This window comes from Primulina eburnea, chromosome 1 (genome assembly GCF_022965805.1).
Source record: "Primulina eburnea isolate SZY01 chromosome 1, ASM2296580v1, whole genome shotgun sequence".
Taxonomy (NCBI): Eukaryota; Viridiplantae; Streptophyta; class Magnoliopsida; order Lamiales; family Gesneriaceae; genus Primulina; species Primulina eburnea.
This window is the reverse complement of record NC_133101.1, coordinates 2,726,199-2,747,249: the sequence shown is the minus strand read 5'-3', so window position 1 is coordinate 2,747,249 and position 21,051 is coordinate 2,726,199. Positions and strand designations below refer to the sequence as shown.

The 21,051-nt window shown below is 35.2% G+C and overlaps 3 protein-coding genes across 4 annotated transcripts; all 3 read right to left on the bottom strand.

The window, feature by feature from the left end:
* Positions 1–154: 154 nt before the first annotated feature.
* Positions 155–4,101, bottom strand: LOC140812599 (3-dehydroquinate synthase, chloroplastic-like). Its single transcript, XM_073170943.1, has 8 exons — positions 3,593–4,101; positions 2,144–2,294; positions 1,885–2,052; positions 1,564–1,790; positions 1,139–1,262; positions 922–984; positions 560–703; positions 155–473 (listed from the first exon to the last, which is right to left on the bottom strand). The coding sequence occupies exons 1-8, from the start codon at positions 3,937–3,939 to the stop codon at positions 342–344; spliced, it is 1,356 nt and encodes a 451-aa protein (XP_073027044.1). The 5' UTR covers positions 3,940–4,101; the 3' UTR covers positions 155–341.
* A 1,746-nt stretch (positions 4,102–5,847) lies between these two features.
* Positions 5,848–10,876, bottom strand: LOC140812463 (protein ALTERED PHOSPHATE STARVATION RESPONSE 1-like). Of its 2 annotated transcripts, none has more exons than XM_073170763.1 (5): positions 10,693–10,876; positions 9,728–10,595; positions 7,894–8,096; positions 7,470–7,693; positions 5,848–6,889 (listed from the first exon to the last, which is right to left on the bottom strand). In XM_073170763.1, exons 2-5 carry the CDS (start codon positions 10,392–10,394, stop codon positions 6,109–6,111), a joined length of 1,875 nt encoding a protein of 624 aa, XP_073026864.1. In that variant the 5' UTR covers positions 10,395–10,595; positions 10,693–10,876; the 3' UTR covers positions 5,848–6,108. The 2 variants fall into 2 exon arrangements, with proteins under 2 accessions (XP_073026864.1, XP_073026940.1); XM_073170839.1 differs by having other exon boundaries at positions 10,729–10,876.
* A 1,122-nt stretch (positions 10,877–11,998) lies between these two features.
* Positions 11,999–14,699, bottom strand: LOC140810370 (protein EARLY-RESPONSIVE TO DEHYDRATION 7, chloroplastic-like). The gene is made up of 4 exons (XM_073168241.1): positions 13,686–14,699; positions 12,924–13,090; positions 12,581–12,665; positions 11,999–12,492 (listed from the first exon to the last, which is right to left on the bottom strand). The coding sequence occupies exons 1-4, from the start codon at positions 14,612–14,614 to the stop codon at positions 12,306–12,308; spliced, it is 1,368 nt and encodes a 455-aa protein (XP_073024342.1). The 5' UTR covers positions 14,615–14,699; the 3' UTR covers positions 11,999–12,305.
* Positions 14,700–21,051: the final 6,352 nt, after the last annotated feature.

Sequence of the window (21,051 nt, the reverse complement as noted above, 5' to 3'; positions counted from 1 at the left end):
TCTACATATACACATACATATGTGTGTGTATGTGTATGTGTGCGTGCTCGTGCGACTTATAATATTTTGAAATTATTTTAAAAAATAAAAAATGAGAAGTCTCAATTGGAAAATAATGTCTCTAGGCGAAAATAGATTGATAGCCATAAGCTAATTAGTCATCAATGAGAACATCTAATATTACAATACGTGAGGTCTTCTACACAAAACTCTCAGTAATGGTACAAGAAACACCTCGTAAAGAAACAAGGAAAATGAATTCACATAGAAGAATAGATGAAGTTGGCAAGCAAAATTACACACACAAGGACCATGGTTAAATAGCTACAAGCAAGATCAACTCAGGACTTACAAAAAGCACGCAACGTGTCGTCAAGGGCCTGCCTGTCGTACTCACCAGTGAAGACACAACTGCCGAGTGGACCTTTCAACAGAATAAGCCTTAACAAACCATCGGCCACCTTCTTATCCACCTGCATTTCATAAAGCAACATCACACCAAGAACAAAAACGTGAATGTTAACGAGAGTTGTATGTGTTTGACTTTGTCCTTTCTTACCGCCATCACAGATTTAAACATGTCTACACTCATGGATTCTGCGGGGGCTGTGGGTAACTTGGCTCGTTGAAAGATATTATACACCCGTTTTACCAGTGAATCGTCAATCCAGCCGAGTCGGCGAGACATGTCAACTGCCATGACCTGAAATTGTAAAATATGGCATCCTTGAGCATAACCGCATAAATAAATTTGTAAACAATCAGTTAAAGCCAGTGCCGGAAAATTTGTTTTCTTAGGAGTTTCTAGGTTTGTATCATACAGGGGAGTAGGAGTTCATTCATGAGGCTAAAAAAAGAGCGCAGATCAATAATATGAAACTGCCATAGTCTATAGAAATTACAAAGTAACAACCTACATACCGTGCCAGCAGCAACTGCTTCCCCGTGAAGCCACTGCCCATATCCCACACCAGTCTCAATAGCCTGTGAATATCAGTGGATATCTCATCAGAAAAAGACTTGATGCATAAAATTTAGAATTCAGGAGTGCGGTGGCCGTTCACAAGGAAAATCACATGCCGTGACTGTATTTCTAAAAGTAAATATCATCCGTCAGACATCAAATTATCACACTCACGTGACCAAAAGTGTGACCCAAGTTCAATGTTGCCCTCAATCCACTTTCCTTCTCATCTAGGGACACAACCTCAGCCTTATTTTCGCACGACCGCTTGATAGCATAGGTAAATGCTCTGGAATCCCTGCAAAGAAGATAGCCCTTTATATTACAGGCCAAATCATCACCAAACGAAACCAAATACTCATGGACAACAGATAAACAAATCTTCTATAGAAAAAAAAAAAAAAAAAATCTTCTATACAAAAGCAGTGAGATTTTCATCTATTTCACTCATTTTATGCAGCTACTCTTTGACGCAGATCTCAGTAATTTAGCGAGGTCTCATTCAACTACTTTTATTATTTCAACGCCCAATGAACAAATCACATCTAGCCGTTTCAATGGCAACATGAATATGCAACAAAGGACTAAATAAATTATACCTTGCCATAAGTGCCTGCATGTTATTTTCCTGCCACTCAAAAAATTCGGCATCTCGAGTAAGCCCATATTTAATAACTTCTGCAAGCCCAGATGCTAGTTCTCGATCCGGTAATGTGTTCAAAGTGTCAGTGTCTATGAGCACACATTGTGGTTGGTAGAATGCTCCAATCATATTTTTACCAAGTGGGTGGTTGATTCCAGTTTTACCCCCAACCGAAGAATCTACCTGAAGTGAGAAACATAGCAGAATAACAGTGAAAACTAAATGCTGTAAGATATGATGAACCATCCGAGATGAAACTAGTCTAACAGCGCCATACCTGTGCCATGACAGTGGTAGGAATCTGGATGAAATTTACTCCACGCAGGTAAGAAGCCGCGGCATATCCACACATGTCACCAATGACTCCACCACCAAGAGCCACAAATGTACAGCGTCGGTCCATTCGTGACTCAATTGCTTTATCAAAAACTTTCACGAGAGTGTCCTATGAAAACATACAATAATGCCAATGCACCTAAGTTGCCGTTGATTAATTGATTCCAGATGATAGTGTCCTAAAAACATAGGATACTTACCATGTTCTTATATTGCTCTCCATCTGGCAAAATTACGCTCTCAACTTTGACATTAGGGTTTCGGTCAGTTAAAGCCCAAATTGTTTTATCAAGATACAAAGGAGCGATAGTAGTGTTGGTGACCACCAGGACTTGCTTGCCATGAACATGCCTATAATGTAATAAGTGACTTAACAGTAATCTTATTGTAATGAGATAACAAAGCAAAATCCAAACTCGAATCCTCTTTACATGTGGCAAAAGAAATTGGAAAAAAGTAAAGAACAAAAAAATTGAGAGCAAAACACAAAGAATAGCGATAGATAAATATTGATATATTATTATAGTGATACAATAAATACTAAGATTATCATTTTTTCACTTTGTCTTTTGGCGTAAGTGAATGCATGGAAGAAGCCATGCCACTAACTAGTGGGCTAGGCCTCTCGTCACAGTGGAACAACCCAGTAGCAAAGGAACTTATTTAGATGCTCGATACATAATTAAGAAGTTCATAATGAATCCCATGAACATAGGCAAATAACAAAGATGCATAAATAACAATCAGAAGGTGGTCTTGAGTGTAAAGAGGGCCGGTATAAACCAGATATTCTAACAATGAAAATCAATTGGAAGAAGATACAGACATCGAGCACTTTAGCTTTTATTTCTCCCCACTATGCTTCATGAATAAGATCTGGACATTTACAGAAAAAAAAAAAAAAAGAGAAGAAGACGAAAGAAAAAGAATTCCACAACGAAGAGGAATGATATATATCATGATAAACAGTTAGTTGTGTAAAATTGCCAAAAGTTTATGACATTCTAACATATATAATAAAGCCGTTAATAAGTACAACTAAAACATTAAATCTGTGTTTTCACATTAAAATATTCTAAAAAAATTCTGTGATATGGAACAAACAAGGGCTTTTTTAGATCAAAATAATCACTATAGTTAAGTATTTTTCACGGGTTCATATTTTCCTGTTATTTTTTATATCAATTTTTATATAACATAATATTTACAGATGATATTTGGATTTGGACTGAAAATAAATTATGTCACTTCAAATAATTTACATTTCCTTGAACCAATCACTGCAATAATTTTAGAACTCATATGCAGGGAAACTTAAGCAGCGAAATACTCGGGTGAACAGGGTTGAGGTGAGTTACTTCAAATATCATCGATAATCCACATTATGCTAAGTTACTTACTAGCACAGCCTTTCAGAAACAGTTTGAATCACTAAAAACTAGTCAGTTCATCAATCAAGGGCCATTTTTCCTATTGTTTTTTCAGAGCTTTCTGACATAAACTTAACAAAGGGAGAAAATTCCACAATTCAAATAGACGGAAGAAAAGAAAGAGAGGGAAAACCCCAAATCATGTGAACCAGCATTGATTACAAACCGATCACCCGTACATACGGATAATATCAAAGGAACGAAAGGAGAAGCAATTACTTCTGGAGTAGCTGGGGTTGATCGAGAAGGCCGGAGCCGATGTAAATCGGGTAGCTCCGATCGCCCAAATCTACCTCAACGATTGTAGAAACAGCAGGAGAGGAAGACGAGGTTTGATCCATGGCAGGAGCAACGGGAGTAGCCGAGGCCTTCAATCCAAACATGGCCACACGATTACCACTGCAATAAATATTAGATTCCGAAGATAGAAAAGACGAGAAATAGCTTAAAGAACCGGAGGCAGGCAACCGGACGAGCGAATGACGCGAGCTGAGCTTGTTATGGCTGTGAGAAGGGGTTGGCAGAGGAAGCGTGTATTGGGAGCAGATGGAGGAAGAAGCCGCCATCGGAGGTGGTTAGAAATGCGGGCGGCAGCAAAACGGAGGCGGAGTAATAGGATTGGTAACGTCCGGGGGAAGTTGAATTAGATGGTTAGTTGGAGTTGTATTTGGTGAGCTCTCCGTGGTGGTAGGTGACACTCACGCTCACCAGAGGAGACTTGGATTCAGACCCAGGCCATATATATATATATATATATATATATATATATATATATATATATATATATATATATATATATATATATATATATATATACCAATGATACCCTGCACATTTTTTTCCTGCACACCTATGGACGCCTGTCTTAGTGGCACGCCCACAACCACACAAAATTTTTTGTTTAATTTTTTTTAAAAAAACTGACCAATCATGCACCGCCACGTAGACGGTGCTCATGATACACTGCACACCAGGTGTGCAGGGTAACAAATTCGATATAGAGCAATGATACTCTGCACACTCTTTTCCTGCACACCTATGGGCACCTGCCTACATGGCACGCCCACAAACACACAATTTTTTGTTTAGTTTTTTTAAAAAAACTGACCAATCATGCACCGCCACGTAGGCGGTGCTCATGATACACTGCACACCAGGTGTGGAGAGTAACAAATTCGATATAGAGCAATGATACCCTGCACACTCTTTTCCTGAACACCTATGGACGCCTGCCTACGTGGCACGCCCACAACCAAATAAAATTTTTTGTTTAATTTTTTTTAAAAAAACTGACCAATCATGCACCGCCACGTAGGCGGTGCTCATGATACACTGCACACCAGGTGTGCAGGATAACAAATTCGATATATATATATATATATATATATATATATATATATATATATATATATATATATATATATATATATACACACACATATATTACTTAATTATGTAAAGTAATATTCTCACGTGGACGAATAAATAATAGCAAAAACTTGAGTGACACGATCTCATGTGTCGTATTTGTGAGACAGATCTCTTATTTGAACAATCCATAAAAAAAGTATTACTTTTTATGACAAGAGTATTACATTTTATTGTTAATATCAGTAGGGTTGATCCGTCACACAAATAAAGATTTGTGAGATCGTCTCACAACTCACAAGAGACCTACTCATTAATAATTGGAACATAAAATTTAAAATATATTATCAAGTGGTTAGAAGGCAACTCAATATATAATACTAGGAATTGACTCAATACAATATTAAGATCGAGATTTTAGTCGAAGTCAATTCCAAATCAACTATTGTAAATTATTCTAGCTTAATGAATAGTATAAATTCGAATAATAAAAGAGAAATATTGTCGATGTATCCCTATAAATAAGGTGTTGATATTTTATGTAAGACAAAAATTGGTGTGAAACTGTTTCACGGGACGTATTTGTGATACTGATATTTTATTTGGTCATCCATGAAAAAGTATTATTTTTTATGCTAATATTTTTTATTGTGCATATCGATAGACTTGACTCATTTTACAGATAAATATCCGTGAAACTGTCTCACAAAAGACCTACTCTTTATTTAATAGTAAATATTAAAAAAACTGAATTTGTACACTTAAAGTGGTGTTACAAAATCAATCGTCAAACTATATATAATCTTTGATAAAAACTCGTATTAAATCATTTCATAATTTTATAAAATGTATCTAACTCATGAAATATACTATATTTCATGTCAAAATATTGATTTTTATTTTAAATATGGACCAAATCAATCTATCATAAATCTAAATGTTCATAAATTTATATGATTATATACCAAAATCCTTATCTAAATTATAAAATAATTACGTTTAGCGACAAATATACAAAACATAAAATTAAATATACTTCATAATCTAACAAGCAGGGGAACAAGAAGAATATCGAAGGGGTAAGAGGGAGGAACATAAAATTATACAAGTAGATATAAATATTCAAGATCAAGCACAATCAATCCAGAATACGAGTAGGATTCTCTACACATGAATGTAAAGAGGAAAAAGTTAATATTACATTCTAAACGATTCTTGAGCATGACCATGGACGTCATTCTAGGCTTCTAGCACGAACCCGCATTACTCACATTCACCGAAGGCCGTAGAGCCTGAACCGGCAGGGTGATACACATCTGTACATGGGAGTCAAAATTAACGCTTGAAAATCCATCCTTCTCAGCTGTTCAAGGCAAAATCATTTTCACGTTATGCAAGTCATGGTTACTTTTGGCCTGATTGTGTATCGATTCGAACGCCTGTGTACACACGTTGGCGAAACCAGTCATAGCCTGAAACACATGTGGCAACCCCATCTGCAGGTTGTTCATCGTCATAGCCCTCGTCACACTGACTGATTTTTCGTGCTTAGCTTTTTCATCCTCTGCTTTTACCCGTGAACTCTCAACCTTTACTCTTTTCTCCTGCACCGGGTTTTTACTTGTTTCACTAGAGCAAACTGGTATTGTATATGGGCCGTATTTGCTTTCCAGTGATCTAAGCTCTGATCCCTTTTTCTCGAGATCTTTGAATGCCAAATCAGATCTCTTCTTTTGTTTCTGTTCTTCAGTTTGTTGCACTACAATGGCGTGGATGACAGTTAAGAAGCTCTTGATTCCCTCCGAGGCAACCCTGTCGGGGGCATTGTTGATGACAAGCTGCCACTCTTCACATAGTGAATAAACGGCCGAATCTTGTTTCATTTTGTGAAGCGGATTGTTACCGACTTGAAATAGACTGAGGCGGAGCCAGCCAGTGAGCGACTGAACATAATCACGTTGAGCCTTCATAAGGTTACAGAAGGAGAGGTGCCATTGCTGAGCTCTGAGCTCGAGTTGGAGTGTCGATTGTCGATGTATCTCAGAGGTGGGGCTGGAAGATGGGATCGAGCTAAGGTACTTGAGTTGCTGGACTATGTGCGTCTGCACCTGGTGGAACTCATACATGCTTCTCCACATGCATGTTAGCCTGGAAAAATCAAGAGGAAAAAAATTTAGGCAAGCTTAAATAAATAAATTATAGTTTGTAACTTGTAATAGATATCGACATTCATCCACTTGAAGTCTATTTTCTAAAAGAGAGAAATAGGGTGAAACTAAAAGTTCGAAGTTGTCTAAAACACAAGGAATGAGCATATATTTATCTGTTTTCAAGGAGAAAAAGCACACATCTGTATGAAAGTTTAAGGAGGATTGGTGTCAGCCCTCTTGACACCCGCTTCCTCGACTCACAATTTACCATATTTCATCCATTTAGAGAAGTCTCATAGAAGCTGGACAAATAAAAGAAAACATGTTACCCACTCGAATATTTTCCAGTCATATTTCAAGTGTTCAATCTTCATCAGTGTAGCTAAATTAACACCACACTTCTATCTATAAGTGAAATGGGGACTATAGGGAAAAATTATGAAAAGACAATAAGCTTTACAATAAAAGTAAGTTCTATCGATAGCCTAAGATTAACGGTTCAATGTCTGGTGGAACAAAAACTTTAAATTCCAAAATATATGCATGGATTTTTTGAATATGTAGGAAGATTAACTAACCCCTTTACAAGCTCAAGAAGTTGTGGATAAAGCTCCGATTCCCTTAATTTGATAATCTCGGTTGAAGTAGCCTCAATAGCCTGGGAAGCAACCATCATCTGCGATTCCAATTTCTCGACATCCTTTTTCGCCTTCTCAGTTTTAAAATAATCGGCACTCTTCATCTCTACCTTCCTAAGAATAGCTACCTTCTTCTCATGTTCTAACTTCAAATACTCCGCATTCTACAACATCATCAAAGAAAAGTTTTCAACCGGTTAACCTCGCAAACATGATTGTATGATGTACCTTTATATACTAAAATCATATTTGGTTCCAGAAAGTACATGAAAATATTTTAATACAAATTTCTTTTTACAAATCAAAATGACGTGGTGTTTTGTCCTGTATTGAGTTCAGCCGCAACATAGATACATTGTGATACCTTAACCTCCTGGTAGAGCTTCACTTCCCATGCATACAACCTCTCGACTGTTGAACAATGAGTCGCTATACCATCATTGCCACGACCAATATTATTTCTACCCGAATCGTCACAAAACTTCCCAAATGCATTCCATTTTGCACTGCTCGAGCCCCATGTCCACAATAGGGGGCTTAAGCTCTTCACATTACCATCATCTTTTCCTGTAGCATAATAAATCCAATACCAATGAAAAGAACATAGAAGGATACACCCACATAGGTTGACAGACAAATTCTAACATAAAACATTGTGCAATCGAGTGTTCGTCCTTGCATCGAATGCTAGTAGCAACAATGCAACTCCAGAATCACCCACCCAACAATTGCTTCAGTTTGCAACTATTGAGAATCAAAGATGGTCTAGGCCATGTCGTTTATGGTCAGCAGTTCGAACTTTTAAACCATGCAACATACCCAAAACCATATTTCAATCATAATGACAAATTTTCATAATGCAGTCATTCCGGATGGAGAAAACAATTCTCGCTACCCAACAAACATGGCATCAAACTGTCTAAAGTCATAGTTTTCTCAACAATATTATGGAAAAACGGAATGTTGGAAATATTTTGTGGGCCCACGTAGTGAATTATGATATATATATATATATGGTCGATGCTCTCTATAGTTGGAAGATAAATAACTCTCACATCAGAGACGGATCTACGCTAGGGCTATACTGGGCTGTAGCCCAGCCCATTTTTTTTTATTTAGCGACGGTTTTAACGACGGTTTTTTGAAAACCGTCGCTACTTTTGCGACGGTTTTAGTAAACCTGTCGCCGATGGGGATCGGCGACAGTTTTATCAAAACCCGTCGCAAATATTAGCGACGGTTATTGCTAAAATCGTCGCTAAATTATTAAAAAATAAAAAAAAAGTGGATCGGCGGTTTTAATTAGCGACGGTTTATTCAATAGAACATCATTACCACTTTGATGTTTTTAATGCAGCAATAGATTTCATTTTGATGGAGTTAAATACTCGGTTCAATGAGTTATCGGTGAAACTTCTTTCTCTTAGTATAGCTTTAGATCCTAAAAATTCATTTGACTCATTTAACAGTGATGATATTTGCAAGCTTGCGAAGAAGTTTTATCCTGGAGATTTCACAGATCAAGAAATTGTTGTTTTGAAGTATGAATTGATACATTTATAAACTCGATGTGATGCAGAATTTAAAGGTTTCTACACTTGTTGAGTTGTGTCAGCAATTGACCGAGAGTGGACGGTCAAGTGTTTATGTTATGTTGACTAGATTGATTCATCTTGTTTTGACATTATCTGTGTCTACTGCCACTATTGAACGGGCTTTTTCAGCAATGAAGCATGTGAAGACGGCACTTCGCAATAAAATGGAAGATGACTTTCATGCCGATTGTTTGACACTCTATATTGAACGAGATTTAGCTAAACATATTGATGTAAATTCTATTATTGATGAATTTTATGTTTTAAAATCCCGTAAGGCACAACTTCGTTGAACGATATAATGTACTTTTTTTTTTAATAATATATAACTTATCATATTGAGTTCAAGCCCACCCCAACTCTTATTCCTGGATCCGTCCCTGTCTCACGTTAGAGCAATAAATGGATTCAAATATGTGGTTATTGTTTATTTATTTTCAATTATTTCTACATGCATGAATGACGGGCATTATGGTTTCAATCACATATTTTATTAAATTTCTAACATAAAATTCTTGCAAAATAAAAAGAGACATACATATATACAGTCGATAAAATCGACAACGAAAAAGACATGATCTGGAAATGAGATTATGAAATTACCCGACGATTCTTGGTGACTTAACTGACCAGTGGGGACTTCCAACAGCGACGATAGTGGACCACCAGCATTGGCAGCATGAACAAAGTAGTCATTGAGTTCTTTGATGATCTCAACCAGATCTTTACTCTTCGTAGAGACCACCACCGCAAGCTCGCTGCTGCTACTGGTGGCTGTCGCCGTCACCAGAGACGGTGGGGCAGCCACGCTCCTAGCAGCTGCGGTGGCTGTGGCGGCAACATCAGAATTAATGGTGGTCTCCTCCCACTCCTCCTCATCCACAGACCTTGAAGCCGGCATAAAAGGGTCCCAAAAATCCCAGGCAGATGAAGAAGACATCGGAGGCGGAGGCGGCGGAGGGTGGACAACAGAGGAAGTGGTGGTGGAGGTAGTGGTCCAAGAAGTCGGGCTCATTGCTGGTGGTGGGTTGGGAAAAGGAGGGACTCGCACAGGAGTGCCTCGCGGCCGGAGGTGGTGGTGGAGACTGGTCTCTGCGGAGGCGAACTGAAGCAAAGCCGCGCCGGTGGTGCGGAGAGACCTTAAATACAGGCAGTGGGCGGCGGCAAACGAATGCCTCGCCTTCACAAACTGCTTCATGTACCTCTTCCTGGCCTTACATCTCGAAACCATTTCTTCCCCACTTATCAATCTCGAATACCAGCAACCCATCTTTCAAATCTCTATTCTCTCACGATACAACAAATAAAAACTCAAACTTTACCGCTAAGATTCCAACATCATTCGAATATTTCCTACCAGTTTCTTTGTTTTCAAATCTCATCACAGTCAAAAAGTAAACAGCCGTGCTGGTAAAAGTACAAGAAATGAGAAGCCACAAACTGGAGAAAGAGAGAGAATCCTGATCTGTACCTGCAAATAACACATTTGCTTATAATGAATTCAACATTTTTACATAAACACTAAATACCAATTTCAAAAAAAAAAAGAAAAAAATACTGAATATTACATAAGCAAACAGAATTTGAAGAAGAAAACAAGTGACAGGCTGTGCATCGACGTTGTACTTCTCTTTAATGGGTCGCCATTGACAGAAGAAAAAAGGAAAGAAAAGTGGAGATGAACGAAGAAGAAGACAATAGTATATTTGGGTACTACAGGAGAAGTGACTTGTTGGGCAGAGTGCCAAAATGTTTTACCACTCTCTTTTTCTCCATATTGCCCTTCCCCTTGTATATTATATTATTTTCGGATCTACATATTATTTATTTATTTATTAAAACATTTAATTACTAAAATCCCAATTTAATAATTAAACTAAAAAAATCATAATCCATAGTGTTACAAATAATATCATATCAAAACGAGTAAAAAATAATTATTATTCATGTTAGGAGAATGGCTGTATAATTTAAAGTATTTGATTAGACTGATTTAAAAAAATTAGAGTTTTCGAAATAAAAAGAAATATTCTATTATACAAAATATATGTTTAATTAATGATATGAAAATTTGTATATATATTTTAAGTATATAGTCATATTTTTATATTATATATTATGATAATTTAAAAGTATATAATAAAATGATTAGAATATCAAATCTAGGAGTAGATCTCTTATGAGATGGTCTCACGAATATTTATCTATGAGACGGGTCAACCGTACCGATATTCACAATAAAAAAATAATACTATTAACATAAAAAAATATTATTTTTCATGGATGACACAAATAAGAGATCTGTCTCAATAAATTTTTACCCAAATTTCTATTTTACGGTTGGAGCATTAAATGTTGTTAAAATAAGTAACAATTCAAATCCATAATTTAAAATTAGTCGGTGAGCAAATTAGAGAGGACATTTAAAGTATATTTACATAATTTTTACCGTCTGAATTTTGGGTTTTCTTTTTTTGAATTTTGAGGAAGTAAATTGGGAAAAAAAAGCAAATACCATTCACTGTGACAAGATTTTATGGTGTGTCAGCAAGGAGAGAATGGTAAATTCAGTGACAGAGTGAGGGTAATTTTGTCAGAACAAGGAATTCCAGGGGACTGAATCTGAATGTATGTTTGAGTAATAATGATTTATTCAAACTGGGAGGGGGTGCCGAAGAGTCGGTTGAGGTGTAAGCAAGTTTTAAATATATAACTCAAATAATGTGAAAGCCAAGGAAGTACTAATGTGTTACTACCTTCGTAAATTAGTGGTTATTTTAGGAAAATAAATTCAAATAATGTGAAAGCTCTAATATTTTATTTTCCTCTGCTAGCTCGTGCTGCTTCTAGGTATTGCTTTTGTCAGCAAGATGATCATCAAAAAGTTCTAAATTTTATATAAAAAAATTTCATTTTCTCAAACATGTTGACCAAAATTATTTATGGTAATTTCACCCAAGCAAGGGGTGAGACTACGTCATGAGTTCTTTTCCGGGTGTAGCATAGGACCTCTGAATTCGAGACTTAAAAAAAGGAGGTCACAATATATACCTAAAAGCCACAAACACTTTGTGCCCATCAGCTCCTCCAGTACTAAACTAATGAAAAACCAGAAAAATTTAGAACCATAATATATATATATGTACAGAAGTAGTAGCAAAAAAGTATCACGTGTGTCGTCTTATTTGGAACTCTTGCCCTTCTTTTTACCAGCTGATTTAGCAGCGGACTTGGCTAAGGAAGTTGGCTTTAGTACACTTTTAGGATTCAGTGCTTGCCGAATCTTGAACACGGTCCATGCGGTTCCTATGGCATGTCCTGCAGCATCTAGCCCTTCACTTGCTGCCTTTGCGGCCTCTTCACCATACCTGATGAAAGAAAAAACAAAGCCGAAGATGAAAAGCAGAACAGAAAGCACCCCTCATTTTACGGTGAGATCAAATATGGCAAATCTACCTATGGGTGACAAGTCCAGTCGTGACTGTGGAGGAGGTTGCCATAACATTCTTCCCGGCTACTTCAACCGCATCACAAATTTTGCCTGTTTTAGAAACCATCATGGGTTTAAATTAAGGAAACAGATTTTTAAAATGAGTTTTAAGTTAGTTTCAGATATACATGATATTGATACAAATACATAGAAAATAGGAGCCAATATACCAAATGAACCCAAGAATCTGGAATGGCTGCTACACAATGATATGCCATAAAACTTAGTAAATATCAGCTTCACCTTAATGATACAAATCATCATCGATCATGTTAAGAAGAAAGTTGAGTGAATAGAAATTAGACATACTAAATCCATCCAGAGAAGCAAGAACAATTTCTCCAGGCAACAGCCCAAAGAACTTCTTTCCTACTTTAGAGTTTGCAACAGAACCAGTAAAGAATCCAGAAACCTTCACAACTCCTGTAAGTACTCCACTTGCTACTTTCTCTGTCATCTTTGTCACCTTCTTAACCCTGGAGAGTACAAGCCGACCTTGAAACAGTAAGTCAACACAAGGGAGGGAGTGATGATCCAATAAAAAATAAAATCAAGTGTCATACATAATTTTTCTAAACATATAGTTTTCGTCCCCATCGAATTCGTTAATCAGCAGCTTGACTAAATTCTTGGATCATCTAAAGAAGTACTAGAGAACGCATCTAAAGCAAAACAAGTTGATGCTGACTGTATCAAAGGCCCACAAGGTGTGTGTTCTTGTGCATAGATGCAACGCAAGCAAGTTGCAGCCCTTGGATGAGACATGCCGTAGCCTTTGTTAAGCACGAGCTTCAGCGTGCTTAAAAGGCGTGACTCACAAAGTAACAGCCAATAATTTCAGAGACAGATTAACATATATTTATTGTCACGTTGTTCAACATCTTATTAAGTACATAGCGGATGATACGTGATGAAAAATCTTCAGATGTTTAGAATCAGAGTGCATGATCCCGTAGAACGTCTCACTTCGATAAAGCACGTCTTATGAACTATGATACTCATACACATTGCTATTTACCCATCAAACATCTAATCTAATCTAACCAAATAAATGTATTAATAAAAAGGGACCTTTTGATTCTCTTCAAAGTATTGGGATCAATCTCAGATTTCCCTCCAGAAGCCATTCTTTTTTTCAGAAACTCATTTCCCCATTTCAGTCTATCCACAGTCACATCTCCACACCACAGTACTCCCTTAATCAGCTGCCCTGATCCTGCGGCGATAAGCCTAGCCGCAGTCCCACTATACTCCTCCACATTCGGCGCAAGTGTGGTCCAGTAAGCGGCACACTGCCCCTCCACCGCTTCCTTCTTCTTCTCATCCGTTTTCAATTCTCCTGCCATGACCTCACCGACCTCCACCACAGCCGCCACTGCCTTCTCCTCGATTTTCTGCACGGAAAAATTACAGTAGGTATCCAAAATCACATCCAATTCCTTAAGCAACGATTCCTGCCCTTTGGAAACTATCGTCAACCCGTAGTTCAACATATCATTTCCAGGGTCTTTCTTTTTCTTGCGGTTCTCCTTCTTTTCGTCATCGCTAGAGTCTGAATCCTCAGCTTCAGACGGGGGTTTGAAGGAGAAGAAATAATGCGAAGGGTCGATCTTGACGGCGGCGAGGTCCTTGGTTAAGGGCCACTGGATTTCGTCGGAGACGGAGGCGAGAGCAGCGACAGTGTTGATCCCCTGAAGGAGGCGGAGGATCCGGAGATCACCAGTGGCAAGCTCGACGGAGTAGTGTCTGTCGATCAAGTGAAGCATGGCGCCGGGGATTGTGATGAGGGGTTCCTCGATGGATTCGAGTGGGGCGGATGGGGAATATGGGTTGGTTCCAGGGTCGTTGGAGTCCGGGAAAAGGTTCTCCACCAGGTCTTTCATATCGATGGTGGGGTAGAGGGATGAATGGGGTGGTGCGGTTGGGTTAGTTTCGTGATTCGAGGTGGACAATTGGGGGTACAATGGGGTAGGGTTAGGGTCTGGTTCCTGGGACGCCATTGTTGAATCAAGATGCAAGCTTTTTTAGCCTTCTGTTCAAACAGACTAGTCTAGGGAAGAAACGATCAACGAAAATATGAATATTCCCGCGCAAATATCGCTAAAAGTTACCTCACAACACGCTTTCTAATTTCAATCACGCTTCTAGTGTAAATCGAAAAATTATATTACAAATTTCAGGGGGACAAATTAATTTTTTTTTGTTTTTTTTTTAAATAATTTGGTTGGATAAAGTACAATTAATCTTTATTTTATGGTAAGTAAATCTTGTATGTAACAAAAATTAGACTATATTTGTGTAACATGAATTGATACACAAAGTGGGGCGGAGAATTTTCATTTAGGAGAAAATATGTCCGAGACATTGATGACACTACAATGCAAACATCCCCTATGAAACGACCAACAAATCAAATAGTCTACATGTATTCCCGGTGCAAGGAAGAGATCTTCGTCCTATCATTTATTCATTAATATTCGATAACTCCAAGAAAGGATCAAGCACTACTCTTGCTATCAAAAAGTGGAGATTCTTGGCTCTTTTCCAAATGTTAGGAGGAAAGTCCGGATCTCCATGGGACGGAGCTCGACTGTGAGACTTGACATGTCAATAGGACCACCTCTGATAGTAGCTGCTAGCTGCTGCCTCGGCTTCAACTTCGTTTTTACCTTCCCGTGTCTTTCTCTTTATCTCAGGCTTTGATTTGCTGATAAGCTTGTTTCCTTGAGCGTCTTTATCTGACATATGATTCAAGTCAATACCAAAAGCATAAAAAGTTTCATGTGCTATAGTTAACACTGGTTTATTTAACTTTCACTAAAGACCGCAGTCATTTTCTTGAGTTTTACATAAAAGTACTACTTCCATCTTCTTCTGCTCCTTTGACGTGAGCAGTAAAGTTGAGGGACAAGAGAAAAGTGTAGACGTTGAAATGGAGAACACACTCGAACCAAAGTAAACACTGTTTATTTGACGTGTATGGCTTTGCATATGCTTTGGAAAATAAGCATCAAATCATATCAAGAGGGGAATGAAATTGACTGATCTTAAGAAATACATAAAGAGCGAAGAAATCGCTTAAATATCAACAGCAGAGAAAATTTAGGGATGATGAAACGGAAAGAAAGGCAAAAAAGGTAAAAAGATCCCAAAAGAAATTCCACCTTAATCTTGGATAAAAATAAGCTTGCATTTGCCCAAAGTTAATACTCGGTGCAGCATAAAACATACAAACCTTCTTTTCCAGCAGCTAACACCCTCTTCGCTTCAACTTCGGTCAGTGTTGAATAGTCAGGATCTTCGCCAGCCTGGGCCAATATTTTCATGAATAAGTCATGCAACGCATGGCAAAAAAAATTTTTGAAAGGACCAAGATAACACATGAGAGGTATGTTTCTACTTGTCTTATGGTGTCATTCCCAAACAAGGAAAAATGTACTTAATATTTAGGCGTAAATTTGCTCTCACTCATGCCAAAGACATGAAACACGGATACAATCATGAATTTATAAACACAACTGCAAGTAAATTGAACGAGTCACCTCATATAAATGTGCCAAACGTAGGAGCACACTTCCGTCGACCAAATCCTGAAAAAGGGAAACTGAAGGATCAGTGGAAATAAATTATTCACAGGACAGATACAAATAGAAAACAATCACCTGAACTGTTACGTTGTTAATGCAACGTTAAGAGGTAAGCTATAGTTTGCATCCATGGTAGTTGCCGTTGTCAGATGAGAAGAGATTTCCAATATTCAGGGTTCTGCAGGTGTCATTTCATATAATCTTGTCGTCAAAGATTCCATGGAAAGCATTGTTGACTCTCAATTTGTTGAAGAGGTAATGTAACGAGAAAGTTCTACTGGCCAAGAAATCAATTCACCTCTTCTTTTAGCCTTTTCACATGAGGTATATACGGTCGCTTAGAAAGTATTACTTTCCACATTATGATTCACCTTTAGATAAAAATTCACATATTTGGAAGCATTAATTAGGGGTGATCTTTTGAATGCCCTAGAGGCGACTAAGTCGTTCTGTTAATGCATTCAAAATATTTTATTGGGATAATTTTTAAAAAAATAAATACAAGTTTTACAGATTGAAATGACACTAAATTGAACAGAAAGCAAAACAATCAAAAATCTTATAATAATGTCAAAGATCCAAACTATGTTTAACTTAATTAGAATATCATATCTTTGAAAAATAAGAATTTTTTTTTTACAGTGAATGCAAATTCAATCCGAAGACCTAACAAGATGAGCTAGTTTGCAGTTGTGGGATATCCTATGTAAACTGGAAGTTTTATGACCTTGTCCATCTCGGCAGGATGAGTCGGGACTCTCCAAGCCCATGAACTACATGCGCAAAGTGGTGGTATCGATTGAATATCCAATATTATCGATATCGTATAAATAAAGACCTTGAATATATAAAAGTATATGAGAAATAATATATTATCCGTATAATGGTTTCCATGAAACAAATAGGAATGTAAGGCATTTAGGAAATTAATCAAAATGTGTGCATCGATTTAACTTCGATTTGTATCACTTGCTCCGTAATTAATGATTAGGTAGGGAAGCATTGTTTCAATATCATTATATTTTTCTAGTACTAATAAATATTTGGTGCATGGGCGGTAAACTTTTGCCATTAAAATATATAATCCTGAACACTTTAACGCGAAACAAAATAAAGAAGAGATATTCTGCTTAGAATATATGTGAAAACTTTGTGAGTGCTGGCAAAAGGTGAGGATGAGATTCCCTTCGAAGCATCATATTAGCCAAATGTTTATCTTCATTTATGTTTGTGAAAGTATTATCTTTTACATTAAATATAAATCGAGTTGAATCGTCTCGGTGAAATTGATTCGTGAAACCGTATCACAAAATACATATTCTATGGGTGTGTTTGGTTGAGTGGATTAAATAAGGATAGATTAATAGTCAAATATTTATCGTTAAAATTTTAAGTTGTTTTAATAATCATTTTGATCTGATTTAAGATCCAATTTTATGGATAACTATTTGATTAATAAAATTGGATCTTAAACTGAGTCAAAATGATTATTAAAACATCTTAAAATTTTAACGATAAATATTTGACTATTAATCTATCCTTATTTAATCCACTCAACTAAACACGCCCTATATGTATATATAATGCATACAAATAGGCATTTTAGCAATAATAACTAAATAGTAAAAAAAAGATAACAAATATTTTCTTTATGTAATCTCTTTCTCGGACAAAATAATTTATTAGCGAAATTTCTCTTTTCTTTTACTCCTACACGAGTTGCGAATAAAATTAATTCACATATCTCAATCTAATATGAGTCGCTCATATTTTAACGAAATTTAACATAATATTGATGATCTAGAAATAACGTAAAAAAAATCTCGATAATCTTTTACCATTCGATGAAATATTGGGATAATACCATTTTGGTACGATGATATAATCACACATGGACATGGATATTCACGAAATGTAATAATTAGGACCGTTAGATTGTAACTGAATGGCCTAGATAGATTCATCCAGGTTGACGAGCTAGCTTTTGAAAACAATTGATAAAAAAATTTTAAAAAATATTATCTACATGATTCGAATTTATTTCCATGTAAAAAACATGGACACTTTTTAGTATTGGCATGAACAGGTGTAACCATTAGTTCCATTAAACCGAATGAATTCGAAATTTTGATTCGATTTTGTTAAGACTTAGACTTAGACTTAGAATTAGATTTAGACCTAACTCAATCCCACAAACTACCTCAAAGGATGATTGCTCAATAACATATATACAACTCTCATGAATTTTATATAACCGATATGAGACAAATAACACATCATCCTCATGTCCAGAAATAAATACGTCTGGAGCGTAAAGTTTACAAATGATACAACTATGTGCAGATCGAGTAGTACAACTATGGACAGTCCAATATATAATGGTGAAACATGACTTCTAATATCATATTAAGATTGAGACTTGTATCCAACTCAACCCCAAAAATTAACTCAAATGATGAAAATTATCCAAGACCGTATATACAACTCTCATTAATTTTATATAACCGATTTAAGACAATTAACATATTTATTCAAATATTCAATTTAAATTTTAAAAAAATATTGGTTCAGTTTAGGTTTTTCATTCATGTTAACCTAGTTAACATCGATAAAATAAATAGAATATATAGATCGATAATCGAATCGATGGAATGCTAACCGTAATCATGAATATTACAAATGCCAAAGCAATTTTTTATAAGAGGAAATATAAACTGTGGATGGTAAACTAGAGTGATTACTAAAAGAAATATTCCAATGGTTTAAAATATCTGCAAAACCATTATTAAAACAGAGACCAATTAAAGAAAAGGTAAATGTAATTATTGTTAAGTCAACCCTTTTCTCTGGTTGCATGATTAATACAAACTTTTAAGTACAATTATAATTCAACATCATTATCTCATCTTCAATTAAATCATTTCGAAATTAAAATGTCTTCCTATTCCATTACTTCGTACGAAATTATAGATTTGTATAAAATAATTTAACTTATTATAAAAATTGTGAAATTTATAATTTTATATTATATAAATATTAACACTCCATTTATTGTATCAAATTTATTGATAAAGTTGAATATATGTGTGAAAATAATAAAATTTTCACAAAATTTAAACAATTAGATAGTGGAATCGATATTATATTATGTAACCTTTTAATTTTCTCACTTGATGAACGTGAGATATATAAACGGTGAAGTTATATTTTTATGATTAATATTTTTTAATATATTTATGTTTCTAGAATTAAAACCACTTAGAAAATTTAGGAGCAATAAAAAAATTACTTGAAGTCAGGGAAAAATTAGTGGCCGACAACCTCTAATTTTAAAATATATATATATATATATATATATATATATATATATATATATATATATATATATATATATATATATATATATATATATATATATATCTATCTCATTATGGTAACTTCGGCCCAACCACCGTGGACGATTGATATTAGATACTTTCACTTTTAAAGGTAAAAAAAGGAAGAGAAAATGGAAGGACACTTAAATAGAAAAGTAATTAAAATTAGATGCATCTGATTAAATATTGCCTAAAATAGTAGCTTTTAATTTTGGATTAAAATAAAGAAATAAAACAAAAAATTGTGTGAGACGGTATAACGGGTTGTATTTTGTGAGGCATATCTTTTATTTGGGTCATCCATGAAAAAAAATTACTTTTTATGCTAAGAATATTATTTTTTATTGTAAATATCGGTAGGGTTGATCCGTCTCACAGATAAAGATTCGTGAGACTGTCATACAATAAACTTACTCAAAAATTAATATAATCTAATATAAGAGGAAGACTATTATTCTTCGGTCCTATATATGAACTACAACTGTTGCTCGTAAACTGAAATCGAAAGTTTTTATTAATATCGGTTGCAAAATTTAAAACTGGAACTGAGGACTTCCGGTTCGATTTCGGTTCCCGAAGTTAAAAATCCAAAAACCGAATTATATATAGTAAAATCTCTAGAAATTAATAAGTACATTTTCGATATCTAACATATAGGGCCAATTCTATCCTAATTCAAGTGGGTTACACCTATTTCATTTTTACACGTGTCCATTTTTCATCATCATCATCATCATTATTATTATATTTGACTATACTTTAACCATTTATTATTATTATTATTATTATTATTATTATTGCATTTGACGGTACTTTTAGTTTTGAGTTGATATATAAAATTTTCACTTTTATTTTGGACATTTAAAGCTTATACTTAAATTAAATAAAAAATCTCTCTTGCTTCTTGCACTTTTAACACTATAAATTTTTAAATATATCCAGAAATAAATCATATTTCTTCAATAAAATATAAAACATATTAATCAAAATTACATAAAAACATGATAATATAAATAATGAATAAACTACTAAAAACGTGATATTTCTTTCAACAAAATTGAAATTACAAAACATTTTCATTCTAAATAAACAAAAGATGTGTTCTAACATTGTAATTTAAAATCTCCAACCGATGTCCTCACAACATCGAGATTTCCAAACATCCTATAAAAAAATGCATCCAAAATCTCAACATAAAAGTTTTACAATCAAATAAATATTTCATATAATTTATAAATATAAAATATTGAGTTTTAAAATTTGGGGATAATAATAATAATATGACACGTGTTAAATGCATAATATACAGAAAAAAAAGAATTTAATAGTTTGTTTGTGTGATTATGGTTAAAAGTATCGTCAAATATAATAATAATAATAATAATAATAATAAATTAATGATAATAATAATAACACGTGTAAAAAAATGAAATGAGGGTGTACGTAACCCATCTGAAGTAAGATAGAATTGGC

Excerpts from the sequence above, each read along its gene's own strand:
- LOC140812599 (XM_073170943.1), bottom strand. The coding sequence starts at position 3,939 with ATGGCGGCTTCTTCCTCCATCTGCTCCCAATACACGCTTCCTCTGCCA. Across the intron at positions 2,053-2,143 it reads GAGAGCAATATAAGAACATG|GACACTCTCGTGAAAGTTTT; the intron begins GTAAGTATCCTA and ends ATGTTTTCATAG. Across the intron at positions 474-559 it reads TGTTTAAATCTGTGATGGCG|GTGGATAAGAAGGTGGCCGA; the intron begins GTAAGAAAGGAC and ends TATGAAATGCAG.
- LOC140812463 (XM_073170763.1), bottom strand. The coding sequence starts at position 10,394 with ATGGGTTGCTGGTATTCGAGATTGATAAGTGGGGAAGAAATGGTTTCG. Across the intron at positions 8,097-9,727 it reads AAGTCACCAAGAATCGTCGG|GAAAAGATGATGGTAATGTG; the intron begins GTAATTTCATAA and ends ATTATGCTACAG. Across the intron at positions 7,694-7,893 it reads AGCTCTACCAGGAGGTTAAG|AATGCGGAGTATTTGAAGTT; the intron begins GTATCACAATGT and ends ATGATGTTGTAG.
- LOC140810370 (XM_073168241.1), bottom strand. The coding sequence starts at position 14,614 with ATGGCGTCCCAGGAACCAGACCCTAACCCTACCCCATTGTACCCCCAA. Across the intron at positions 12,666-12,923 it reads TGCTTCTCTGGATGGATTTA|GCAAAATTTGTGATGCGGTT; the intron begins GTATGTCTAATT and ends TTTCTAAAACAG. Across the intron at positions 12,493-12,580 it reads ACTGGACTTGTCACCCATAG|GTATGGTGAAGAGGCCGCAA; the intron begins GTAGATTTGCCA and ends TTCTTTCATCAG.